At 55.6% G+C, this 17,769-nt stretch overlaps 1 protein-coding gene across 3 annotated transcripts in view; it reads left to right on the top strand.

Moving 5' to 3' along the window:
* Window positions 1-11,352, top strand: part of RORC (RAR related orphan receptor C) — a 45,961-nt gene extending 34,609 nt beyond the window's left edge. For all 3 annotated transcript variants that reach the window (XM_034756800.1, XM_034756802.1, XM_034756801.1), the window contains exons 4-10: window positions 1,447-1,980; window positions 2,874-2,995; window positions 4,961-5,093; window positions 5,893-6,000; window positions 7,245-7,355; window positions 8,942-9,051; window positions 10,247-11,352. In XM_034756800.1, coding sequence (XP_034612691.1) covers window positions 1,447-1,980; window positions 2,874-2,995; window positions 4,961-5,093; window positions 5,893-6,000; window positions 7,245-7,355; window positions 8,942-9,051; window positions 10,247-10,408 — 1,280 coding nt within the window. In that variant the 3' untranslated portion in view covers window positions 10,409-11,352. The remainder of the gene's footprint in view (window positions 1-1,446; window positions 1,981-2,873; window positions 2,996-4,960; window positions 5,094-5,892; window positions 6,001-7,244; window positions 7,356-8,941; window positions 9,052-10,246) is intronic.
* Window positions 11,353-17,769: the final 6,417 nt, after the last annotated feature.

The following is a 17,769-nucleotide window of genomic DNA, read 5'->3' as shown; positions in this document are numbered from 1 at the left end:
CCCTTTGCGGGCTGCAAAGGCCTCTGAACGCCAGCAGAGCGGCGTACAGGAGCCGGGACAAGAGCAGGGGAACCGCCCCCCTTTCCAGCCCAGAGAGGGGTCGAACCTTCATTCTCTTCCGCCCCCTGGGCATAAAAAGGTTCGACCCCAGACTTCTTAGCAGAGGAGGAGTCCTCGGGCTGGGGATTATTAAAGGTGCTAAAAAAGCTACAAGCGGAGGCTGAAGGAAGTGAAAGAGAAGTGCAGATAGCGAGGATTCGGGCTGGTTAGGTAGCACCGTCAGCGCACAGCCCTGAGCCAGGCAGCGGGGGAGGCAGGGGGGTTAAACCAACCAGGAGGAGAGTGAAAGTCACACAAACACCCCCCCCCACCAACCCAATCCAAAGAGGATGGAAAAAGTAGCTCAAGCCTTTAGCTGGGTTTCTCTCGGTGGTGAGTATGTAGGTCGCTCGAGAGAGCCAAAGAGCCCGACCACGTGGCACATGCGATCAGCCTCCCCGCTGCGACCGCGGTTCCTCTCTGCAGCTGGGTAGATGAGGCTTCTGCTCAGGCACGCGACCACATACAGACCCACATGACCACCCGCAGAGCACGCACCGTTGTCCCCGCTCCCAAGTGAGTGCGCCGAGATCCTGAGATAGCCGTCCCCCCGCCCTAGATCCTGGGCGCTTCTCTAGCGTGAGGGATCTCAGGCTGGGAGTCGCTCCCCCTGCCTTTCCCAGGTTGCTGGAGGGGAGGGAGCAGCTGCCAAGGTGGGAGCTTCTGGGGGCAGAAAGTCTGCGAATCGCTGCTCTGGGGCCTTTCATCCTCAAGGATCCCAAAGCATTTTATGCCCCCGGTGATCGGCTACCTCTGAAATGCAGCCACCTCTGGGGTGGGCCGTGAGAGCTGTTCAAGCAGCCGCAGAACAGTGTTGTCCTAGGGTGAGAAGTGAAAGGGATTGGAACTGCGGGGCAGAGTGTAAGTGACCCGAATTGGGATACGGCCAGCAGCCCTGCTCCAGGGAAAACGCCCTGGGCTCGTTTGTGATCCAGGTTTCATCCCGTCCGCTTGGCGTGCTTTGCTGCTGGAGGGGAGTGATGGGGGTTGGTTACTGACTTGTTGGGGGGAAAGCACCCCTGTTAAGTAGTCACCCCCCTGCTGCACCATGGTTGGGGTCCCCCCATCCCCCCCAAGTGCTGCCCGGGCCCCTCGCTTAACAAGACAAACTCGGTGGGTCTTGATAGGCACAAGGAGCCAGACTCCACCGCTGTCAATGAGGGCAGGTCCTTCTGCCCTTTCCATCCCTGGCAACTCGCTGCAGGCTCCTTATGGGACCCGCTGCCCCGTTATGTCTCCTGGATTTCCCGACGGAGGGAGCCCAGGGCCCCTCACAACGGCTCTGGCCGTGAACACAGGGTCGGTCTGAGCCCCGACTCGACTCGGCCCTGCCCTTTCGTTCTCCAGCCGTCAAGTTCGGCCGCATGTCCAAGAAGCAGCGCGACAGCCTCCACGCCGAGGTGCAGAAGCAGCTGCAGCAGCAACAACAGCAGCAGCAGCAAGGCGGCGAAGTGGTGGCCCCGGCCTACTCCCTGGGCCTGGCTAACGGGCAACTCAAGCTGGCCTCCTCCCCGGACCTGCTGGAGTCCTCCGCCTGCTCCACGGCCCTCCTGAACGGACAGGCGCGGCTGAGCCACTCTCCGGACGAGACAGCGGTTCTGGCCTACCCCAACGGACTGGCCAAGGGCCACAGCCGGCTGAGCGACAACCTGCGCGGCCCCTTCGCCAGGGACTACAGCCCCGAGCGGATCAAGATGGAGAGCAGGGCCAGCGTCTTCTACGCCCTGGAGATGCAGGCGTCGCCGGACCTCTCCCGGCTGGACATCGGCGGGGGCAAGCGGGGCCAGGCCGGGGGCGACGTCGGGGAGACCGTCGACTTCTACACGAGTCCCAACTTCACCAGCCTCCTGGAGTCACCCAATTCCTCGGTGACTGAGATCGGTGAGTCTCCTGGGGCAGGAACGCTCGGCTGGGCAGCCTCGGCCTTCTAGGGATCCCCACTCAGGCCGTATTCCTGGGGGGCGGGGCTGGGGTTCACCATCCACGCAGGGATTACAGGTCTTCTCCAGCTGTCAGCAGCAAGCCCAGTCTCTTAGCTTCAGGTGCTCTTTGTTCTCTTGGCCTTGGATTCGAGCCCCGGTGACAACTCAGATGATGGTTCTTACACTCAGCTCCCATCATTCCAGAGAATCAGAGAATATCCGGGTTGGAAGGGACCTCAGGAGGTCATCTAGTCCAACCTCCTGCTCAGAGCAGGACCAATCCCCAACTAAATCATCCCAGCCAGGGCTTTGTGAAGCCAGGCCTTAAAAACCTCTCAGGATGGAGATTCCACCACCTCCCTAGGTAACCCATTCCAGTGCTTCACCACCCTCCTAGTGAAAAAGTGTTTCCTAATATCCAACCTAAACTTCCCGCACTGCAACTTGAGACCAATACTCCTTGTTCTGTCATCTGGTACCACTGAGAACAGTCTAGATCCATCCTCTTTGGAACCCCCTTTCAGTCCATGGGATGTCCTTAGGAACATCCTGCTCCATATCAGAGGAATCATAACAGCCTACTGCAGCTACCAGTTAGTGGAGTTACTCCCCCACTGACGCAGGAGAGGCCCATGCTTTTAACACTGCAGAGTCAAACCCTGCTAAGTGCCGGGCTGGGGGGAGGGGGCAGATCGTTACACACAGGGGCCTGCGTGCCAAGGCTGGCAGTGCAGGGCGATAGATTCAGGAAACCACAGAAAAAACTGAAGGGAGAATCAGGGCTGCGGCCCAGGGACAGGCCCCGCTGTTCCCCGCGCTCCCCCTCTGAGCCTCGCCGCCTGCCGTCCGCAGAGCACCTGACCCAAAACGTCCTCAAGTCCTACCGGGAGACCTGCCAGCTGCGCCTGGAAGACCTGCAGCTCTTGAGGCTGGAGACGTTCTCGTGGGAGGAAGTCAGGAGCTACCAGAAGAAGGTGAGGTGGGGGGCGGGGCTGGGAGCTGGTGGAGACGCCTGCCATGGGTAGTGCAGTGACTTCTATGCTCGACTGATGCCCGGCACGGGATAAGCTGGTAGCCAGATAACCTGGGAAGCCAGCCCGCCGGGGTATGAGGCTAGGATAAACACCTCCCTTCCGGCTCGCTAAGGGATCAGTGGGGAATGTAGGCAGAGCAGCAGGAAGGCTTCCCCACCACAAGATCCGTTATGTGGCCCAGTTAAGGCTGGGCCGGCGACTGGGCAGGAGGCAGCGTCTCTAGGGGATTGGCCGAGAGAAACGACCAACTACTCTTGGCTCTGATTGACTCTCTGGCTTTTGGGCAAGTCCCTTATGGCCCAACTTGTTCCAAGTTTTCCCAGGAGCAGAATCAGACTGTCCACCTGGAAATAGCCCGGGGGGATTTAAACAGAGAAGGGAGGGATGGTTCTTCTCCAGACGTTCTAGACCAGCCTCCAGGATTTTCTAGCAAGGATATTAAATTCTATACGGTTGGCTTAAAAATGGATGATCTCCTCTGTTCAGGTCTATGGGACCTCACTAAATTTTGGAGGACTTTTCCATAGGGGCTGCCTGTAAATTGTCTTCCTAAATGACACCAGTTCCTCTGCTGGTGTTTCCTCTTGTACTGCGGTGGCAGAGCGTAGCGCAAAGAGTTCTTAGCTGGCACGGAGCCCTAGCAAGTTTGCGGTCAGGGTCTGCTCAGCGCTGGCTGCAAGAGGGGACTCGACTGAGTGACCCAGCGCGCGGTGTCTCTGACCTTTTGTGGCACTTTGGGGTTTAACATCAGCCGCATAGAGCCGATGCTGCCCCGTTATTGTTTATCGGGACTTCATTCAGCGCGCAGGGTTTTGGGTGAGTCACTGCTCGCTCGGTTGGGTTCAGATGAGGACTTTGCAATAAAATCCAGGGATGGGTCAGAGGGAAGAAAATGAGTTTGTTTGATTCAGCAGCTAATTAAGATCCATTAACTAAATGGGAACTTCTGTCTGGTTCGCTAAATGCTTCATCAGCTTTCCAGACGCGGCCAAGTCGTTTCGGAGCAATTCATAATGGCCCTGGCATAGGAACATTGGGATCAATAGAGATCCAGCTTTGGGCCCGGTGGGGAGAGGAAAAGAAAATGGATAACGTATGCGCAACCGCTGGGTTTCTGTCCTCTGTGGAGGAGACTAAAGGGTTAACTGCCCTGGCAGGACTCCTGGGGTCAGAGGTGCAAAGTGCAGTAAAAGGGGCAATGAAAACCCAGAAAGAACTGGGGTGGGCTGGTTGAAAATATTCCGTTTAAATGGTTTGGGGCAGAAACTTGGGGTTTCGACTCAGTGACATTTTGCGAGGAAAATGCCCCCTTCTCACTTGAAATTTCAGTTTTTCATCAAAAAAACGAATGCCCCCAAAATGGAAAATTTTGGTTGAGAAATGCCCCCGCGGCGACTCATGCCTCTGTTCTCTGGTCTGGGCTCTCCGGCCAGACTTCATCCCCCACATTCCACCAGGGCCAGGGACACCCATGATGCACCACCTCCCCTGGCCAAGAGGGGAGACAGTGGTGCATCATGGGAGATGTAGTCTAACCAGGGAGTCCGGCCTCTCGAGGAGAACGGGTGTCTGAGGCACCCAGACTACAACTCCCATGAGGCACAGCGGCTGTATTTCCAAATTGAAATATTCATTTCTTTGATTGTTCGCCAACAAGTGGGCTTATGGGGTGCTTGCTCCACATGGGGTGGGGCACATGGGGTGGCCGCACCAGGCATGGCACACGGTTATGGGGCAGCCATGCCATGTGGCATGGGGCACGTGGGGTTTTGGGGCAGCCACACTAGGCATGGTGGGTGGGGTAAGGAGCAGCTGCGCTCTACGGGGTATGACGGAGCCAAGTGTCATGGGCCAAGGGGCTGTCAGCCGTACATTGTGGTGCAGCCATGGCCTTCTCTCTTCCAGTCCATGGAGGAGATGTGGGAACGCTGTGCCTGCCGCATCACGGAAGCCATCCAGTACGTGGTGGAGTTTGCCAAGCGGATGGGCGGCTTCATGGAGCTGTGCCAAAATGACCAGATCGTGCTTCTGAAAGCAGGTATGCGGCTGGAACTGCTGCAGCCAGGCCCCCGCAGGGATGCCCCCTTCCCCCGGCTGGGTCAATAAAGAGGCCATCCCTTGAGCTCTCAGTGAGAACAGCCTCCCTGGGAAGCAGACCCCACAGGCTCTGTATTCGGAGGCACAGCGCCCGGCCTGCAGGGGCTGTTTGCACCTGGATCTGTGTGGCTGCAAGATCCCGTCGTGCAACCGGGGCTGCCGTGCCAGGCTCCAAACCACGAGCGTCCTTGGGTGGGAGCCGTGGGCTCGGCCCACATCCTGCACGGCCGCCGTCTCCGATCGCGCCTCCGGGGCGGACCGTACCCTGCGAATTTCCCAGCCGCTCTGGACGGGACAGCGGGACTCAGGCCACATCTGCGCTGACGTCGGGGGGAGATGGGGTGACTGCACCCCGGCGCCAGCTTTAACCTAGCTAGCAGGGCTAAACAGCAGCGAAGCCACGGCAGCGTGGGGGGGTCCCTGGGTATGTGCTTCCATTGCCAGCCCAGGCCCATGCCGCCACGTCATGTCACTGCTATTTTTAGCCATGCTAGCGTGGGTAAAACTAGCTCAGCCATGCCCATCCGAGCAGCGGGCACCCATTTGATAGCAGTGTAGATGTAACCTCAAAGGCTGTGACACTCAGCCCCTGCCCCCCAAACGAGCGCGTGCCTGGGGCTAGCTTACTTCCCTGGACCTCCCTGCTCTCGTGCATAAAGGCAGAGATGTTGGGACTTGCGCTAAGTCCGTTTACATTTGCAACTTCTTCACTCCCCGTCCCCCCGGGTCTGTTTTTGCAGGCGCCATGGAAGTGGTTCTGGTGCGAATGTGCCGTGCCTTTAATTCGGAGAACAGGACGGTCTTCTTCGAGGGCAAATATGCAGGCCCCGAGCTCTTCAAATCGCTTGGTATGATATCTGCGGTATTACGGTAAAGCCCAGAGGCCCCACTTTGTGCAGATACAGCACAAGAGACGGTCTCTGCCCCAGAGAGCTCCCAGGCTAACGCGACACAGTCGTCCTCCTTTTAACAGATGGGGAAACTGAGGCCCAGAGAGACAGACCAAGATTTTCAGATGGCACTTGCTTCCATTTAGGTAGTGAAATGAACCAGCCAGGTTTTCAGCAGTGCCCGGCTCCTCCCTTTGTTGGGTTGCTGAGCGTATTTGAAAACGCCTTGCCCAGGGTGTCAGCACCGAGCCAGGACTCGAACCCGCATCCCCTGAGTGCCCGTCCGGTGCCTTAACCACAAGGCCGCCCTCGCTCTCTTGCTCTTGGGACCCCTCGCTCACTCTATTACCCCAGCTGTTGGGAAGCCTCCTCTCCATTGTAAAGGGATTTTCACTGTTCTGCTTCTCTTCGAACCCTGGGTGAGAAATTTCTCTCAAGGAAAAAAGGCTGCACTAAGGAGTAACTGCAATTCAAATGCGGCAGGCCATGCCCAGCGCCCCACCGTTACATGTGTCTGCTTGGCAAACACGTGTGTCTCTCTGCCAGCAGCCAATACTAATGTCTCTGCAGAGATAATCTCGGGATGGGGGGGGGCTGATGGGCCCAAAAGACACCTGCACTGGGTCATGTCCAGTATGATGCTCTGCTGTGTTCGATCCGGAGCGGTGGCTTTGATTTTTGCCCGGCCGATATCCGAGGGACTGGTTGGCAACAAGCCGTGGAGCCGTTTCCTTTCTAGGTCCCTGGTTCAAATCTAGCTCGGGGCGCTAAGGCCCAACCAATGGCCGCTTAGGCTCCTTGGGCCAGCGGGCATCAGTTACCGTGTGTCTGGGCAGTGCCTAGCGAAATGGGGTCTGACTGGGCTGAATCCTCTGGGAATATTAAATAATATCTTCGGGGGCCTCTGACCAGTTCCCGGTGGCCAGGCGTTCACATCGCAGCAAACCCCCGTTGTTGCCAATCTCAGAAGAGAAGCAGAGGATTATATGAGCCCTGGAGACTAGACTTCTCTCCCAGCCCCAGCGGGTGGAGGCTTGTCCTGTGATCCCAGGGGGGACAATGCGTAGTCAGCGATGCCTGTAGACCCTGTGGGAGGCTGGTGAGAAAGGAAGGCTAATCCCGCCACTGGGTGGCGCTGGAGAGGGGGCGGGGCCACCTGGGAGGAAGCCACAGGTGACTGACGGCTCTGCTCCGTTTCCCAGGGTGCAACGAGCTCATCAACTCCATCTTCGACTTCGCTCACAGCCTGTGCTCGCTGCACTTCTCCGAGAATGAGATCGCCCTCTTCACCGCCCTGGTGCTCATCAACTCAAGTGAGCGTCTGCCGCTGCTGCTGGCCTTCAGTCCTAGGGCCGCAGCCCCCATTGTGGGAGTGGGGATGCCGCATGTTAATTGCCAAACAGCCACATAAGTAGAGCTGGTCAGAAAATAGGGGGCGGGGGTCCCTGGGAAATGTTGACTTTTTGACCCCTCCCCCATTCTACCTCCCCGGAAATATTTCACTTCATAATGGCACTGAGTAGGGATGTAAAGAGCGGTTTAAAAAGTTCACTAGTGAAACGATTAAAATTATATCGTTTAACCAGTTAACCATTAACCAAGGTAGCTCCGGTGGGCCTGGCACGGTGGGGTCTGGGGCTAGGCCTCACTCCGGCTCTGGAGTCCCACCAGCCCCTCTGGTATGGTGTGGCCAGAGCTGGGGTCCCGCTGGCGCGGCCAGGGCTGGGGTTTTTCCTGCCAGTGCAGGGCTGCTTGGGTTAACAGTTAAGGTTGGTTAACCTTTTACATCCCTAGGACTGAGGTGCCTCCTGGGATTTGTAGTTCAAGTGCCTCATGCTCCCATTCTCCTTTATAGGCCATACTCTCTGGCTGGACTACATCTCCCATGATGCACTACGCTCTCCTCATTTGGTGAAGGGAGGCATCATGGGAAATGTAGTCCAGCCAGAGAACCCGGTCCATAGAGGAGACGAGGCGGATGAGGTACTGAAACCACCGCTCCCATGAGGAACCGCGGCACCCTTGTAAATTGAATTATTTCAGTTTTTGGCCAAAAAATGTTTGGTTTTCGAGCGGTCGGTTTAATCAATGAAATGATTAAATGAATGAATGAAATCAATGAAATATCACAATTTTAATGACAAAATTCCTGCAATCAAAACCCCCGTTTTCCATCAAAAAACGACAGAACATTTTCAACCAGCCCCTGCCCCCAAACCTTTTCCTTCCTGAATCCGGTGCCCTCTGCTCTCCTGCCAGCACAGATGGGCAAGCGTCTGGGTTTCACCCTGAGGTGCCCATTTCCAAGTCAGCGCTGAGAATGCCACCCCTTCCTTCCCCATCTGGTCATGCGAATGGAACCAGAGAGAGACTGATGGGGCTTTAGAGTCACCCCTTCTCAGCCTGCTGCATCCTGCAGGCCACGCAACCCCAAGCCACCGTCCTCAGGGACCAGGGCTCAGATCCTGAAGGGGCGCTAGACGGGGTTATTATGGAGGGCGAGATGTCACTCCAATCCCATTAGGAGGCCACTGACTAGCATTTGGCCAGGACCCCAGGGCTGAAACTGCAGAAGAGTTCTGCGGGAATCTCTGTGTTGCCACGGTGGGGTGTTCGTGGCTGGCCAGACGCTGTTGCAATCCTCAGCCCCAGTGAACGGTCGCATGGATAACCCCAAGCACTCAACCAGCCTGGCCTGACCGCAGGGGGCTGAGATCCATCCATCCTGCACCTTAAACTGTCATGCAGCAGAACGCCGGGCCCTAGGGAGGCAATGCTCTCCCTCCGTCGTTCAGGTAGCATTGGCCCATTAAGAGAGGCGGGCGTGGGCCGAGAGATACCCCGCCCCTCAGTCGGGCATGGGAAATGCTGCTCAGTGCCTTCTCCTGTCTCCGTGCAGATCGGCCGTGGCTGCAGGAGAAGGGCAAGGTGGAGAGGCTGCAGAATAACTTGGAACTGGCCTTTAAACACATGTTACGGAAAACCCACCGGGAAGGCATCCTGGCCAAGGTAGGTGCACGGGCCCCACGGCCTTCCCTGGCTCCTCTGTCGCAAGCCACACGCCCTGCCGGCGTAGGGCACCTCTCGAATGCTGCTGGTGTTGTGAAGCCCAGGAGCAAGGACTTGAGGGCCTCCTTCTGGGTCCCTTTACTGTGCCCCGTCTCCGGGGCGAGTGGGCCCCCAGTGCTCCCTTGCCAGTAGGAGACGCTCAGAGCCAGAGGGGGAGGGAGGCTTGAGCTGCTGGACCTGTAGCTGGTTACACGTGTCCAATGTGGATTGGGGCTGGGTGGCTGAGGGGAGAGGTCTACACTGATCTGACGATATGCTCAGGTTGGACATTAAGGACTCTCACTAGAGGATTCTGGGTAATTATGCAACTATTCGGTAGAGGTGGAGGGTTCCAAAAATGGGATCATCACAGACCGGCAGCAGAGCACATACGCACAAGCACACACACACACACACTCTGTCACACGTACGTGAGCACACGCATACTCTCACACACACGTGCACATGCGCACGCACACTCTGTCACATTCTGTCACACACACATGCACTTGCACACTCACACATGTACCATGCACAAACACAAACGTCCACATGCATGCACACGTGCGCACACATGCACACGTGCATGCATGCACATACGCTCTCACACTGTCACGCACACACTCTCGCACACTCAAATGCACACACACACACTTTTGCACGCACACATGCACACCCACTCTCGCATGCACGCACATGTGCTCACACTGTCACACACATGCACTCTCACACACTCACATGCACCCATGCACGCATGCGCACACGCACACTTTCACATGCACGCACGCACATGCGCACACAGACACGCGCACACTCATGCATGCACATGCGCTCACACTGCCACACGCATACACTCTCGCACACTCACATGCACACATGCACCATGCACACACACACACTTTCACACATGCATGCACACATTCTCGCATGCACACGCACGCACATACACACGCACCCCAGACATGTTCAGCAACATCACAAGAGCTCACAGAAGCCCCAGGCATTGCCAGACCAGTTACTGCCCTGATCCCACCGAGCGGCTTTGGGTCCCCGAGGCCCCATTGCCGACGGACTGCCTTGTTGGTCTGCGAGTGCACAGCAGAGGGGCGGGGGCCTGGAGATCTGCGTTTATACCGCGTGCCTCTCTCCCCTGTAGCTGCCGCCCAAAGGGAAGCTGCGCAGTCTGTGTTACCAGCACGTGGAGAAGCTGCGGTCCTTCCGGCAGATGTACCCCATCATCGTCCACGCCGTGTTCCCCCCGCTCTACAAAGAGCTCTTCAGCTCCGAGTGCGAGCTCCAGGGAGCGGTGGCAGAATGATCCCCGCGGGAGGCCGGTGCCCAGAGACCAACTCCCATCTCGCGCCGGTCTGTCGCCCCCGCCACCCCGGGATGGGAGGTTGCGGGGGAGAGGGGGGTGGACCAAATTAGAACCTGCTCCCTCCCATCCCCTCCCAAACAGCACAGCAGAGGGCTGTGGTGCAGGAGGGGGTGCGGGCAAGTGATCAGAGCAGACAGCTGGGAGCCAGGACTCCTGGGTTCCATGCCCGCCTCTGCCACCAACCTGAGCAAGTCACTGCCCCTTTCTCTGCGCCTCGTTCCTCTCTCTACAATGCAGAGGGGAGGGAGACCCCCTCCCACACACTCCATGGAGGTGGTGGGGTGATGCTTAAATAACCTCGTGCAGCTCTTTGAGGGTCTCAGCTGGCAGGTGCTACCGAGGCACAAAGTATTACTGGGGAGACGCCCCAAGCCGAGACCCCAGTGGGGCTGAGATCAAGGAGGTCGCTAGCTTTTGCTGTAACATATTCAGGGCCAAGGAAAATACACTGCCCACCATATTACTCCAGTGACTAGAATCTAGTGACCGGCCCGGGTAGTTCAAATACCTCAATTTTTATTTTTATTTTTATTTTTTTTTGGTGTCCTTACAGATTTATGGCAGGAGACTTTTTAACCAAGCTGTTTTAAAATAATAATTGTACATAACATAGAGATCTATTTTTAAACGTTTGCCTTTACGTCTATTCTGCAGCGCCAGGGGACCAGCCCCCCCTCGCACCCCGCCCAAGTTCTTGTATTTCTTATTAATATCCAGCAATTGACCAGAAAGTTTGCGCCGCACTCTGCTGCCCCCTGCTGGAAAGAATCCCCATCCCCATGAAATTCTCAGGGTTTGAAACCCAACAATATGTTTTTACTCATAGTAAAATAGATATATATAGATACTGTATAAAGTTAATATAATAAAAGGCTGGTTTTTAATGTTAAGGCTATTTTTGGAAAGCAACAGATTCTAATTTTCTTAAGTACGGGGCTTTTACTGAGTGGGAGCTGATGGTTGTTTACAAGGGGAGTGATGTTCAAAATCGCCTTTTTCTAAAAGAGCTTTTGTAACCCAGTAAAAGGATTCGGATTGAAAATAGCTGGGGGTTTGTACAGCTGGGATTCGGAAGTACAGCCACCGCGGCGGGAGTCCGTCCATGGACCTCAGCCGGCCTTGGATCAAGCCAGTAGATCATGCAGGCACATGCCTAACTTCAAGGCCATGGTTGGCCCCGTTGATTTCACAGGCCATTGCCCCATAGACGCTGCGTGACATCGCTCTGAGGGGACAGCTTGGTCAAAAAAAAAAGGTTCTCAGTGACTTAGGAGCTAAGTTCCATTTTCAGAAGGGGACTTGGGTACTTCGGCCCAGCACTTCAAAGAGAGCTAGGCGCCTAAACACCATTGGAGAACTGGGCAAACATCCTCCTGTGCACGCGTGTGCGAGAGTGTATGCGTGTGCTCACGTACGTGTGACAGAGTGTGTGCGTGTGTGTGCTTGTGCGTGTGTGCTTCGGGAGTCAGTTCTGTTGAAGTCCACAGAGGAACTGGAGTAAGCGAGATCAGAACCTGGGTCATTAAGGGGAGTTCACCCCAGATTTGTAACAAACACCCAACTTCCTAAGCACCTTTGAACCTTGCGCCGTCTGGATTCCAGAGGAATTAAATTGATCGACCCTCGAAACCATCTGCCTCTTTAAGAGCGTCACTCGGGACAGTCCTGTTTCCAGCACAGTAAAAGACAATCAGACCCTCTCTGGCCTTAGGTCCTTTCTGACCATCTTCTAGCTTGATCCATAGCCGACTCTTAACCCAGCAACCCAAGGTATCTGCTTCACCGAGCCGCTAACCGCTTTGCATTCAGGTCTAGTTTACCGTTGCTTTTTGGTTGCATTCTTTTAGTGTAAAAAAAACCCCAATAATAATCCAATACATCTAACCTGCAATACTGTCATTTTGTAAAATTGTTTTAAATATTTAAATATGTTGTCATGCCAGGTTTGTAAATATTTGAAAGTTGTAATTTTTTTTAATAGCGCGATCATTCTTTAAAAAAAAAAGAGGTTTTAGGTTTCGTTTAATTTAATTAAACTGATGGTGCATTTTATTTTGTGTGTGTTTGTCGCCCAGGGTTATATGTTTACTTGCAAGGGTTTTAAAAAAAAATATTATTCAGAATGCACATTGTAATGAACAGGTTGTTGAAAAGTGTCCAGTTTTCTCTGCTATTTTCAATAAACTAGGTTGCCAAGAAATGGAGCCCGGCTGCTTATTTAGGTATTTATCGGCGGGTATTCCTAGGGCTGCAAACTCTTGTGGTTTTATCGCGAGTCTAGGGCTGTTTTGTTATTTACTAATTTTCACCATCCTCTAGGTCATGGAGCTTGGTTTGCCTGCTAGGCGTATCTCACCAAGCCAGTTCCCTGTCACCGCAAGGGCCTTGGGCATGGTCCAGATGGCACTTTGGTCCCTTCCTGGGCTCTGCCTGTGCCGCACAACGCTTCAGTCTCCTGAGGACCAAAATGCTTTAGTGTAACTAGAATTTTGGGGCTGATATAGGGCTGTTTGAAGGGACATTTATTGGCCTGTGATACACAAGGGGCCAGGCTAATGGTCCTGTCTGGCCTTAAACTCTTACGAAATCTCCGAGAACCTAGGAGTCACGGTCACAGATCAGAGCCCCACTGTGCTAGGCACTGCACAGACGTGGCCATGATCATCAAAGTGTTTTATTAAAGCCCCTGCTTCTAGAGTCATGGGATGACCGGAGATTTCATTTTTTTAACAAAGCTGCTCGCCCTTGTGTGTGCAGAGGAAGGTTTGAAAGGCACAGGAACAGCCCCCGCAAATGATTACTTTTAAAAGTCTCAGGATTATTAAGCCACGCCCGGAATTTTCCAAACACTTGGGGCTGGCGACGGTGGGGGCTCCCCAGGCGGGCTCGGGGCCCCTTTGCACTAGTGCCCACTAGGTAGCTGCCCCAGAGCGTTCCCGATCAAGGTTTATAACAAGGCGGAACAGCTGGACAGAAATAGAGCGGTGGGGTGGAGGGGAACACGGTGGTTTGCCCCTTAGGCTGGGTGCCTGGGCTAAGCCAGCCGCATCACAGAACGAGCCGCACCTGAGGGGAATCAGGGACTTGCCCATAAAGAGCCAGGCTAAAGCCCTGATGCAGGGCAGCTGGGGACAGAGCTGGATGGCGAGTTAGGGCAGCTGAGAGCAGGGACGGGGCCGGGGACCGGAGGGACCCTGACTAAACGGGAGAGACCGGGAGACCCAGAGGGGCAGCAAGAAGACCCATAGCCCAGGTAAAACTGCAGCCCCGGTAAAGGGGCGGAGCTAGTTGTCCAGGGCAGGGCCACATTGCTCAGCGATGAGGGGGGAGCTGGGTTTCCCTACCGGCCCCAGCAAAGGGGGCTGCAGGCTGAACCTCGAAGACAACAGCCCCAGAGAGAGCAGAAGGGTCTGCTTTGCGTTCAGACATTTCTGGGGACTTTTTAGTTGGTGACTCCCAAAGAAACGGCCTTAGGATGGTGCCCCCGGGTGGGAAACCAGCACAGCACTTCAGCGGCCGTCTGCAGGGGGCGCCCCGCGGTGACGGGACTCAGTGACCGGGGCAAAAGGGCACGGGCTTTTGTGTGACGTTTGTGGTGCTGTAGCACGTGGGGGCCCAGAGTGGGGCCCCGCTGCGCCAGGCGCTGCACGTGCAGACGACACCCAGACACCGAGGAGCTAACAAGCAATAGTGGGGCAAGTTACAATCTGCTCACGTGTCGGAAGGGCTGGGGCTGGGGAGCACTGGCCCATCAGACCCGTCTGTCAGGCTGGTCCCAGTGCCCTGGCTGCAGGCTGCACTCTAGAGAACTGTCTAGTCAGGTTGCAGACGCCAGAGTCTTTGCTACAGTAGGGCGCCTCCCCCCACACCCTTTGTGTCAGGTTGTTCCACCCTCGGGATGGCCACAGGCTTCCCCCTGACCCAACCTGCCATCCCACAAGTTCCTCGCTACAGATCTTCCTGGTTTGCCACCATAGCGGGGTCAAACAGGCCCAGGGCAGGGACCCCACCAGGGTGAGAGGCAGCCAGTGATCTGTGGGCAGCACCCGGGAAGGGAGGCAGATGCAGGGCCGGCTCCAGGCACCAGCTTCGCAAGCACGTGCTTGGGGTGGCTGCTCGGGGGAGGGGCGGCACGTCCAGCTATTCGGCGGCAATTTGGTGGACGGTCCCTCACTCCCGCTTGGAACGAAGGATCTTCCGCCGAATTGCCGCCACAGATCGCGATCGCGGCTTTTTTTTTTTTGGCTGCTTGGGGCAGCCAAAACCCTGGAGCCAGCCCTGGGCAGATGGCATAGGCGGGAGAGTCCCTCGCTGGAACTAAGAGCTAATGAAGTGTCACTGAGCAGTGAGGCCTCTCGACTAATGGTGGGTCTGTCTTTGCCCTGCCAGGCCTGGGCTCTGCCCCTGCAGTCTGGGTGGGAGCAGGCCCTGGGTTCCTCGCAGCACTGCCTAGGGGCATGATATTGCCAGATCCCACCAGCCAAGCAAGGTTTGGCCAGTTCAAAGTGTTGGCGTCCGCCAGAGGAAGGGGGCATCTTTCCTCCCAAATCTGCCTTAAATCAAGCCAGAGTGTGCGGGGGTGGTAGGAGGCGTTGCATTTCTGATAAGGAAGGATGGTCCAGTGGTTAGAGCACTCACCTCGTGCTTGGGTCACATGCTAGATGTGGAGAAGATGTTTACCGGGGAGGCTGGTCTGCTTCCCGCCCAATGGGCTGCCCCCAGAGAAGGCCATGTTGCAGCTCCCAGGAGGTCTCCGTACAGCATGAACCTGGCCTGAAAATGTTCAGTTATTTTGCCAGGCTGCCAACTTTTCCCTGGCCTGAGGTCATTCACCCTGCTGAGTAGCAAAGGTGTATTGCAAACAAGGGAGCCGTACGAGCTTCTCAAAGAAAACATAGCAAGAAGCCATTATAATGGAAAACGTTAGACAACGTAAATATAGGGTGCACTACCAACTCCCCCTATGCGTATGTATGCAACACAGGTGAATGCAATGGAGTCGTAACAAAAGCCAACTTAATGCACCATCCTAGTTGAGACTTTAAACACCTGCCGTTTGGAAAATTCAAATCCCAAGACTAAAACCTTGCTTGCGCACCAAGAACAATGAACTTGGAAGACCATGCATCACAGCGCCACCTGGTGGTGCCTGCCCCTTAGACCCCATGTCCAGCCTTCCAGCTGCACGCTCAGCTCTGCACTTTGGTACACTGCAGACTTCTTGGTAGGAAACATTGTAGCCCGGGGGTTTCAAACCAACTTTGTGAGCTCTGCACTGAGCATCTTCAACGCTGTCCAAGGCCCTTGTGCTCGTTAAGGACTAAAGGGCTGGGATATATTCTGCAGGGAAAATGGATCCCTGAGATATCAAAGATTAAGGAGGAAAACAACTGTCCCAAAGTGTCTTATGGGGAGAAAAGCACCATTTTAGTCCTATATTTTTATTACTATTCGCCGCGGGTTCTTATACTGTGCCTATCACAAGGTATCTGAGCAGCTTATGGTGTCACTAAGTCTCCACCGAGATCAGGGGGCTGTTGTCCTAGGTGCTGTACATACACATACCATAGGAGACCGTTTCCAAAGTTTGCGATCAACAGTGGAAGAAACTTACATGATCCCCATTTTACAAATGGGGAATTGCGGAGCACCGAGATGCAGCGACTTCCCCAGCATCATCCGGTGAGTCGATGGCACAGCAAAAGGGCTGAAGCCAGGTCTGCGCTCTACTCCCCTGGTTCACCCCTGAGACCATCTTTTCCCTCTCCGCGTGCAGGAACTCAAATAGGAATCAGTATTTGCCACACAAACCCACTTTGGAGTGAGAACAGCCTAGAGGGTATTTTTAACTATAATGTTTTAAAGGTTTGCAGGTGGGGGTCCCTTCTCATTCATAGCTTCAGTCCCTAGCATGAAGCTGCTATAAGCACCAAGGCACTTGTCTTGCTCTGTCCTGAAGTTTGGCACAGCGTTCCTGTGCGCTGCTAGCTGCTGCGTTCCACCCCCGAGGTGGCTGCATTCCCGTGGAAGTGATTCCTGGGCGGAAAGCACTCTAGGCTGAATGGCCCTACGGAATCATGATCCTATTAGTCACATATTTTTAACGTCACCCTTTCTATTGGGCACCAATTCCCAATCTGGTAGCTTTTGACCCTTCCAATCCCTCCCTTCGTACCCCGGCAGATGCAGCATGAGTCAATGCAATGTTCATAGGCTTTTGCTGCTCTGATATTCAGTGCTTAATTGGTTATGAACGAGGTGCTGGGGCTCAAGCAATTTTTTTTACATTCATCCCTGATGCAGCAAACCCACAGGTGCCGGGGCTCTGAACTGCCGAGCCTAGAGGTGCCGGGGCTCAGCATTTCATGCCAGGCCAGCCACACCAGAGCTTCAGCGGGAACAAGGAAAAGGTGACTGTCATGTTCTCTTTTGTTACAAGGGAATCCCCCTGGCTGACAATCGGCCGTCTTGGGGTTTAAAAAAAAATTGCTGGCTCACTGGGGACCGATCCTGCGAGATGCTGAGGACCACAGATCTCTGGGAAGACTTGGTAAAGGGACCACTAAGTAGGGTTGCCAGGTGTCCGGTTTTTGACCGGAATGCCCAGTCGAAAAAGGACTCTGACGGCTCCGGTCACTACCGCTGACTGAACTGTTAAAAGTCTGGTTGGTGCAGGGATGGCTGGCTCCCTACCCACCTCCACGCGGCTCCCGGAAGCCACCGGCATGTCCCTCTGGCTCCTAGGTGGAGGCACGGCCAAGGGGGCTCCGTGCATGCTGCCCCCACCCCGAGTCCCGGCTCCGCATCTCCTATTGGCCGGGAACCGCGGCCAATGGGAGCTGTAGGGGCGGCACCTGCAGACGGGGGCAGCGCTCTCAGAGCCTCCTGGCCACACTTCTGTGAGTTGAAGGGAGCTGCCTGAGATCAGCGCCGCCTGGAACCCGCACCCCCTCCCGCATCCCAAGCCCCTGCCCCAGCCCTGAGCTCCCTTCCACACTCAAACTCCCTCCTGGAGCCCACACCCTGCCCCAGCTCACAATCCCCTCCCACACTCCAAACCCCTTGGCTCCAGCCTGGAGCACCTTCCTGCATCCTAAACCCGTCCTCCCCGGCCCCACCCCATAGCCCGCACCTCCAGCCAGAGCCCTCATCTCCCCATTCCGCACCCCAACCCTCTGCCCCAGCCCCCTGAAAATGAGCGAGTGACTGAGGGTGGGGGAGAGCGAACAACCGGGGGGGGAGAATGTAGTGAGCAGGGGTGGGGGCTCGGGGAAGGGGCAGGACAGGGGGTGGGGCAAGGA

This window comes from Trachemys scripta, chromosome 24, assembly GCF_013100865.1.
Source record: "Trachemys scripta elegans isolate TJP31775 chromosome 24, CAS_Tse_1.0, whole genome shotgun sequence".
Classification (NCBI taxonomy): Eukaryota; Metazoa; Chordata; order Testudines; family Emydidae; genus Trachemys; species Trachemys scripta.
The sequence above is the reverse complement of the archived record's forward strand: the minus strand, read 5'-3'. Positions and strand labels throughout refer to the sequence as shown.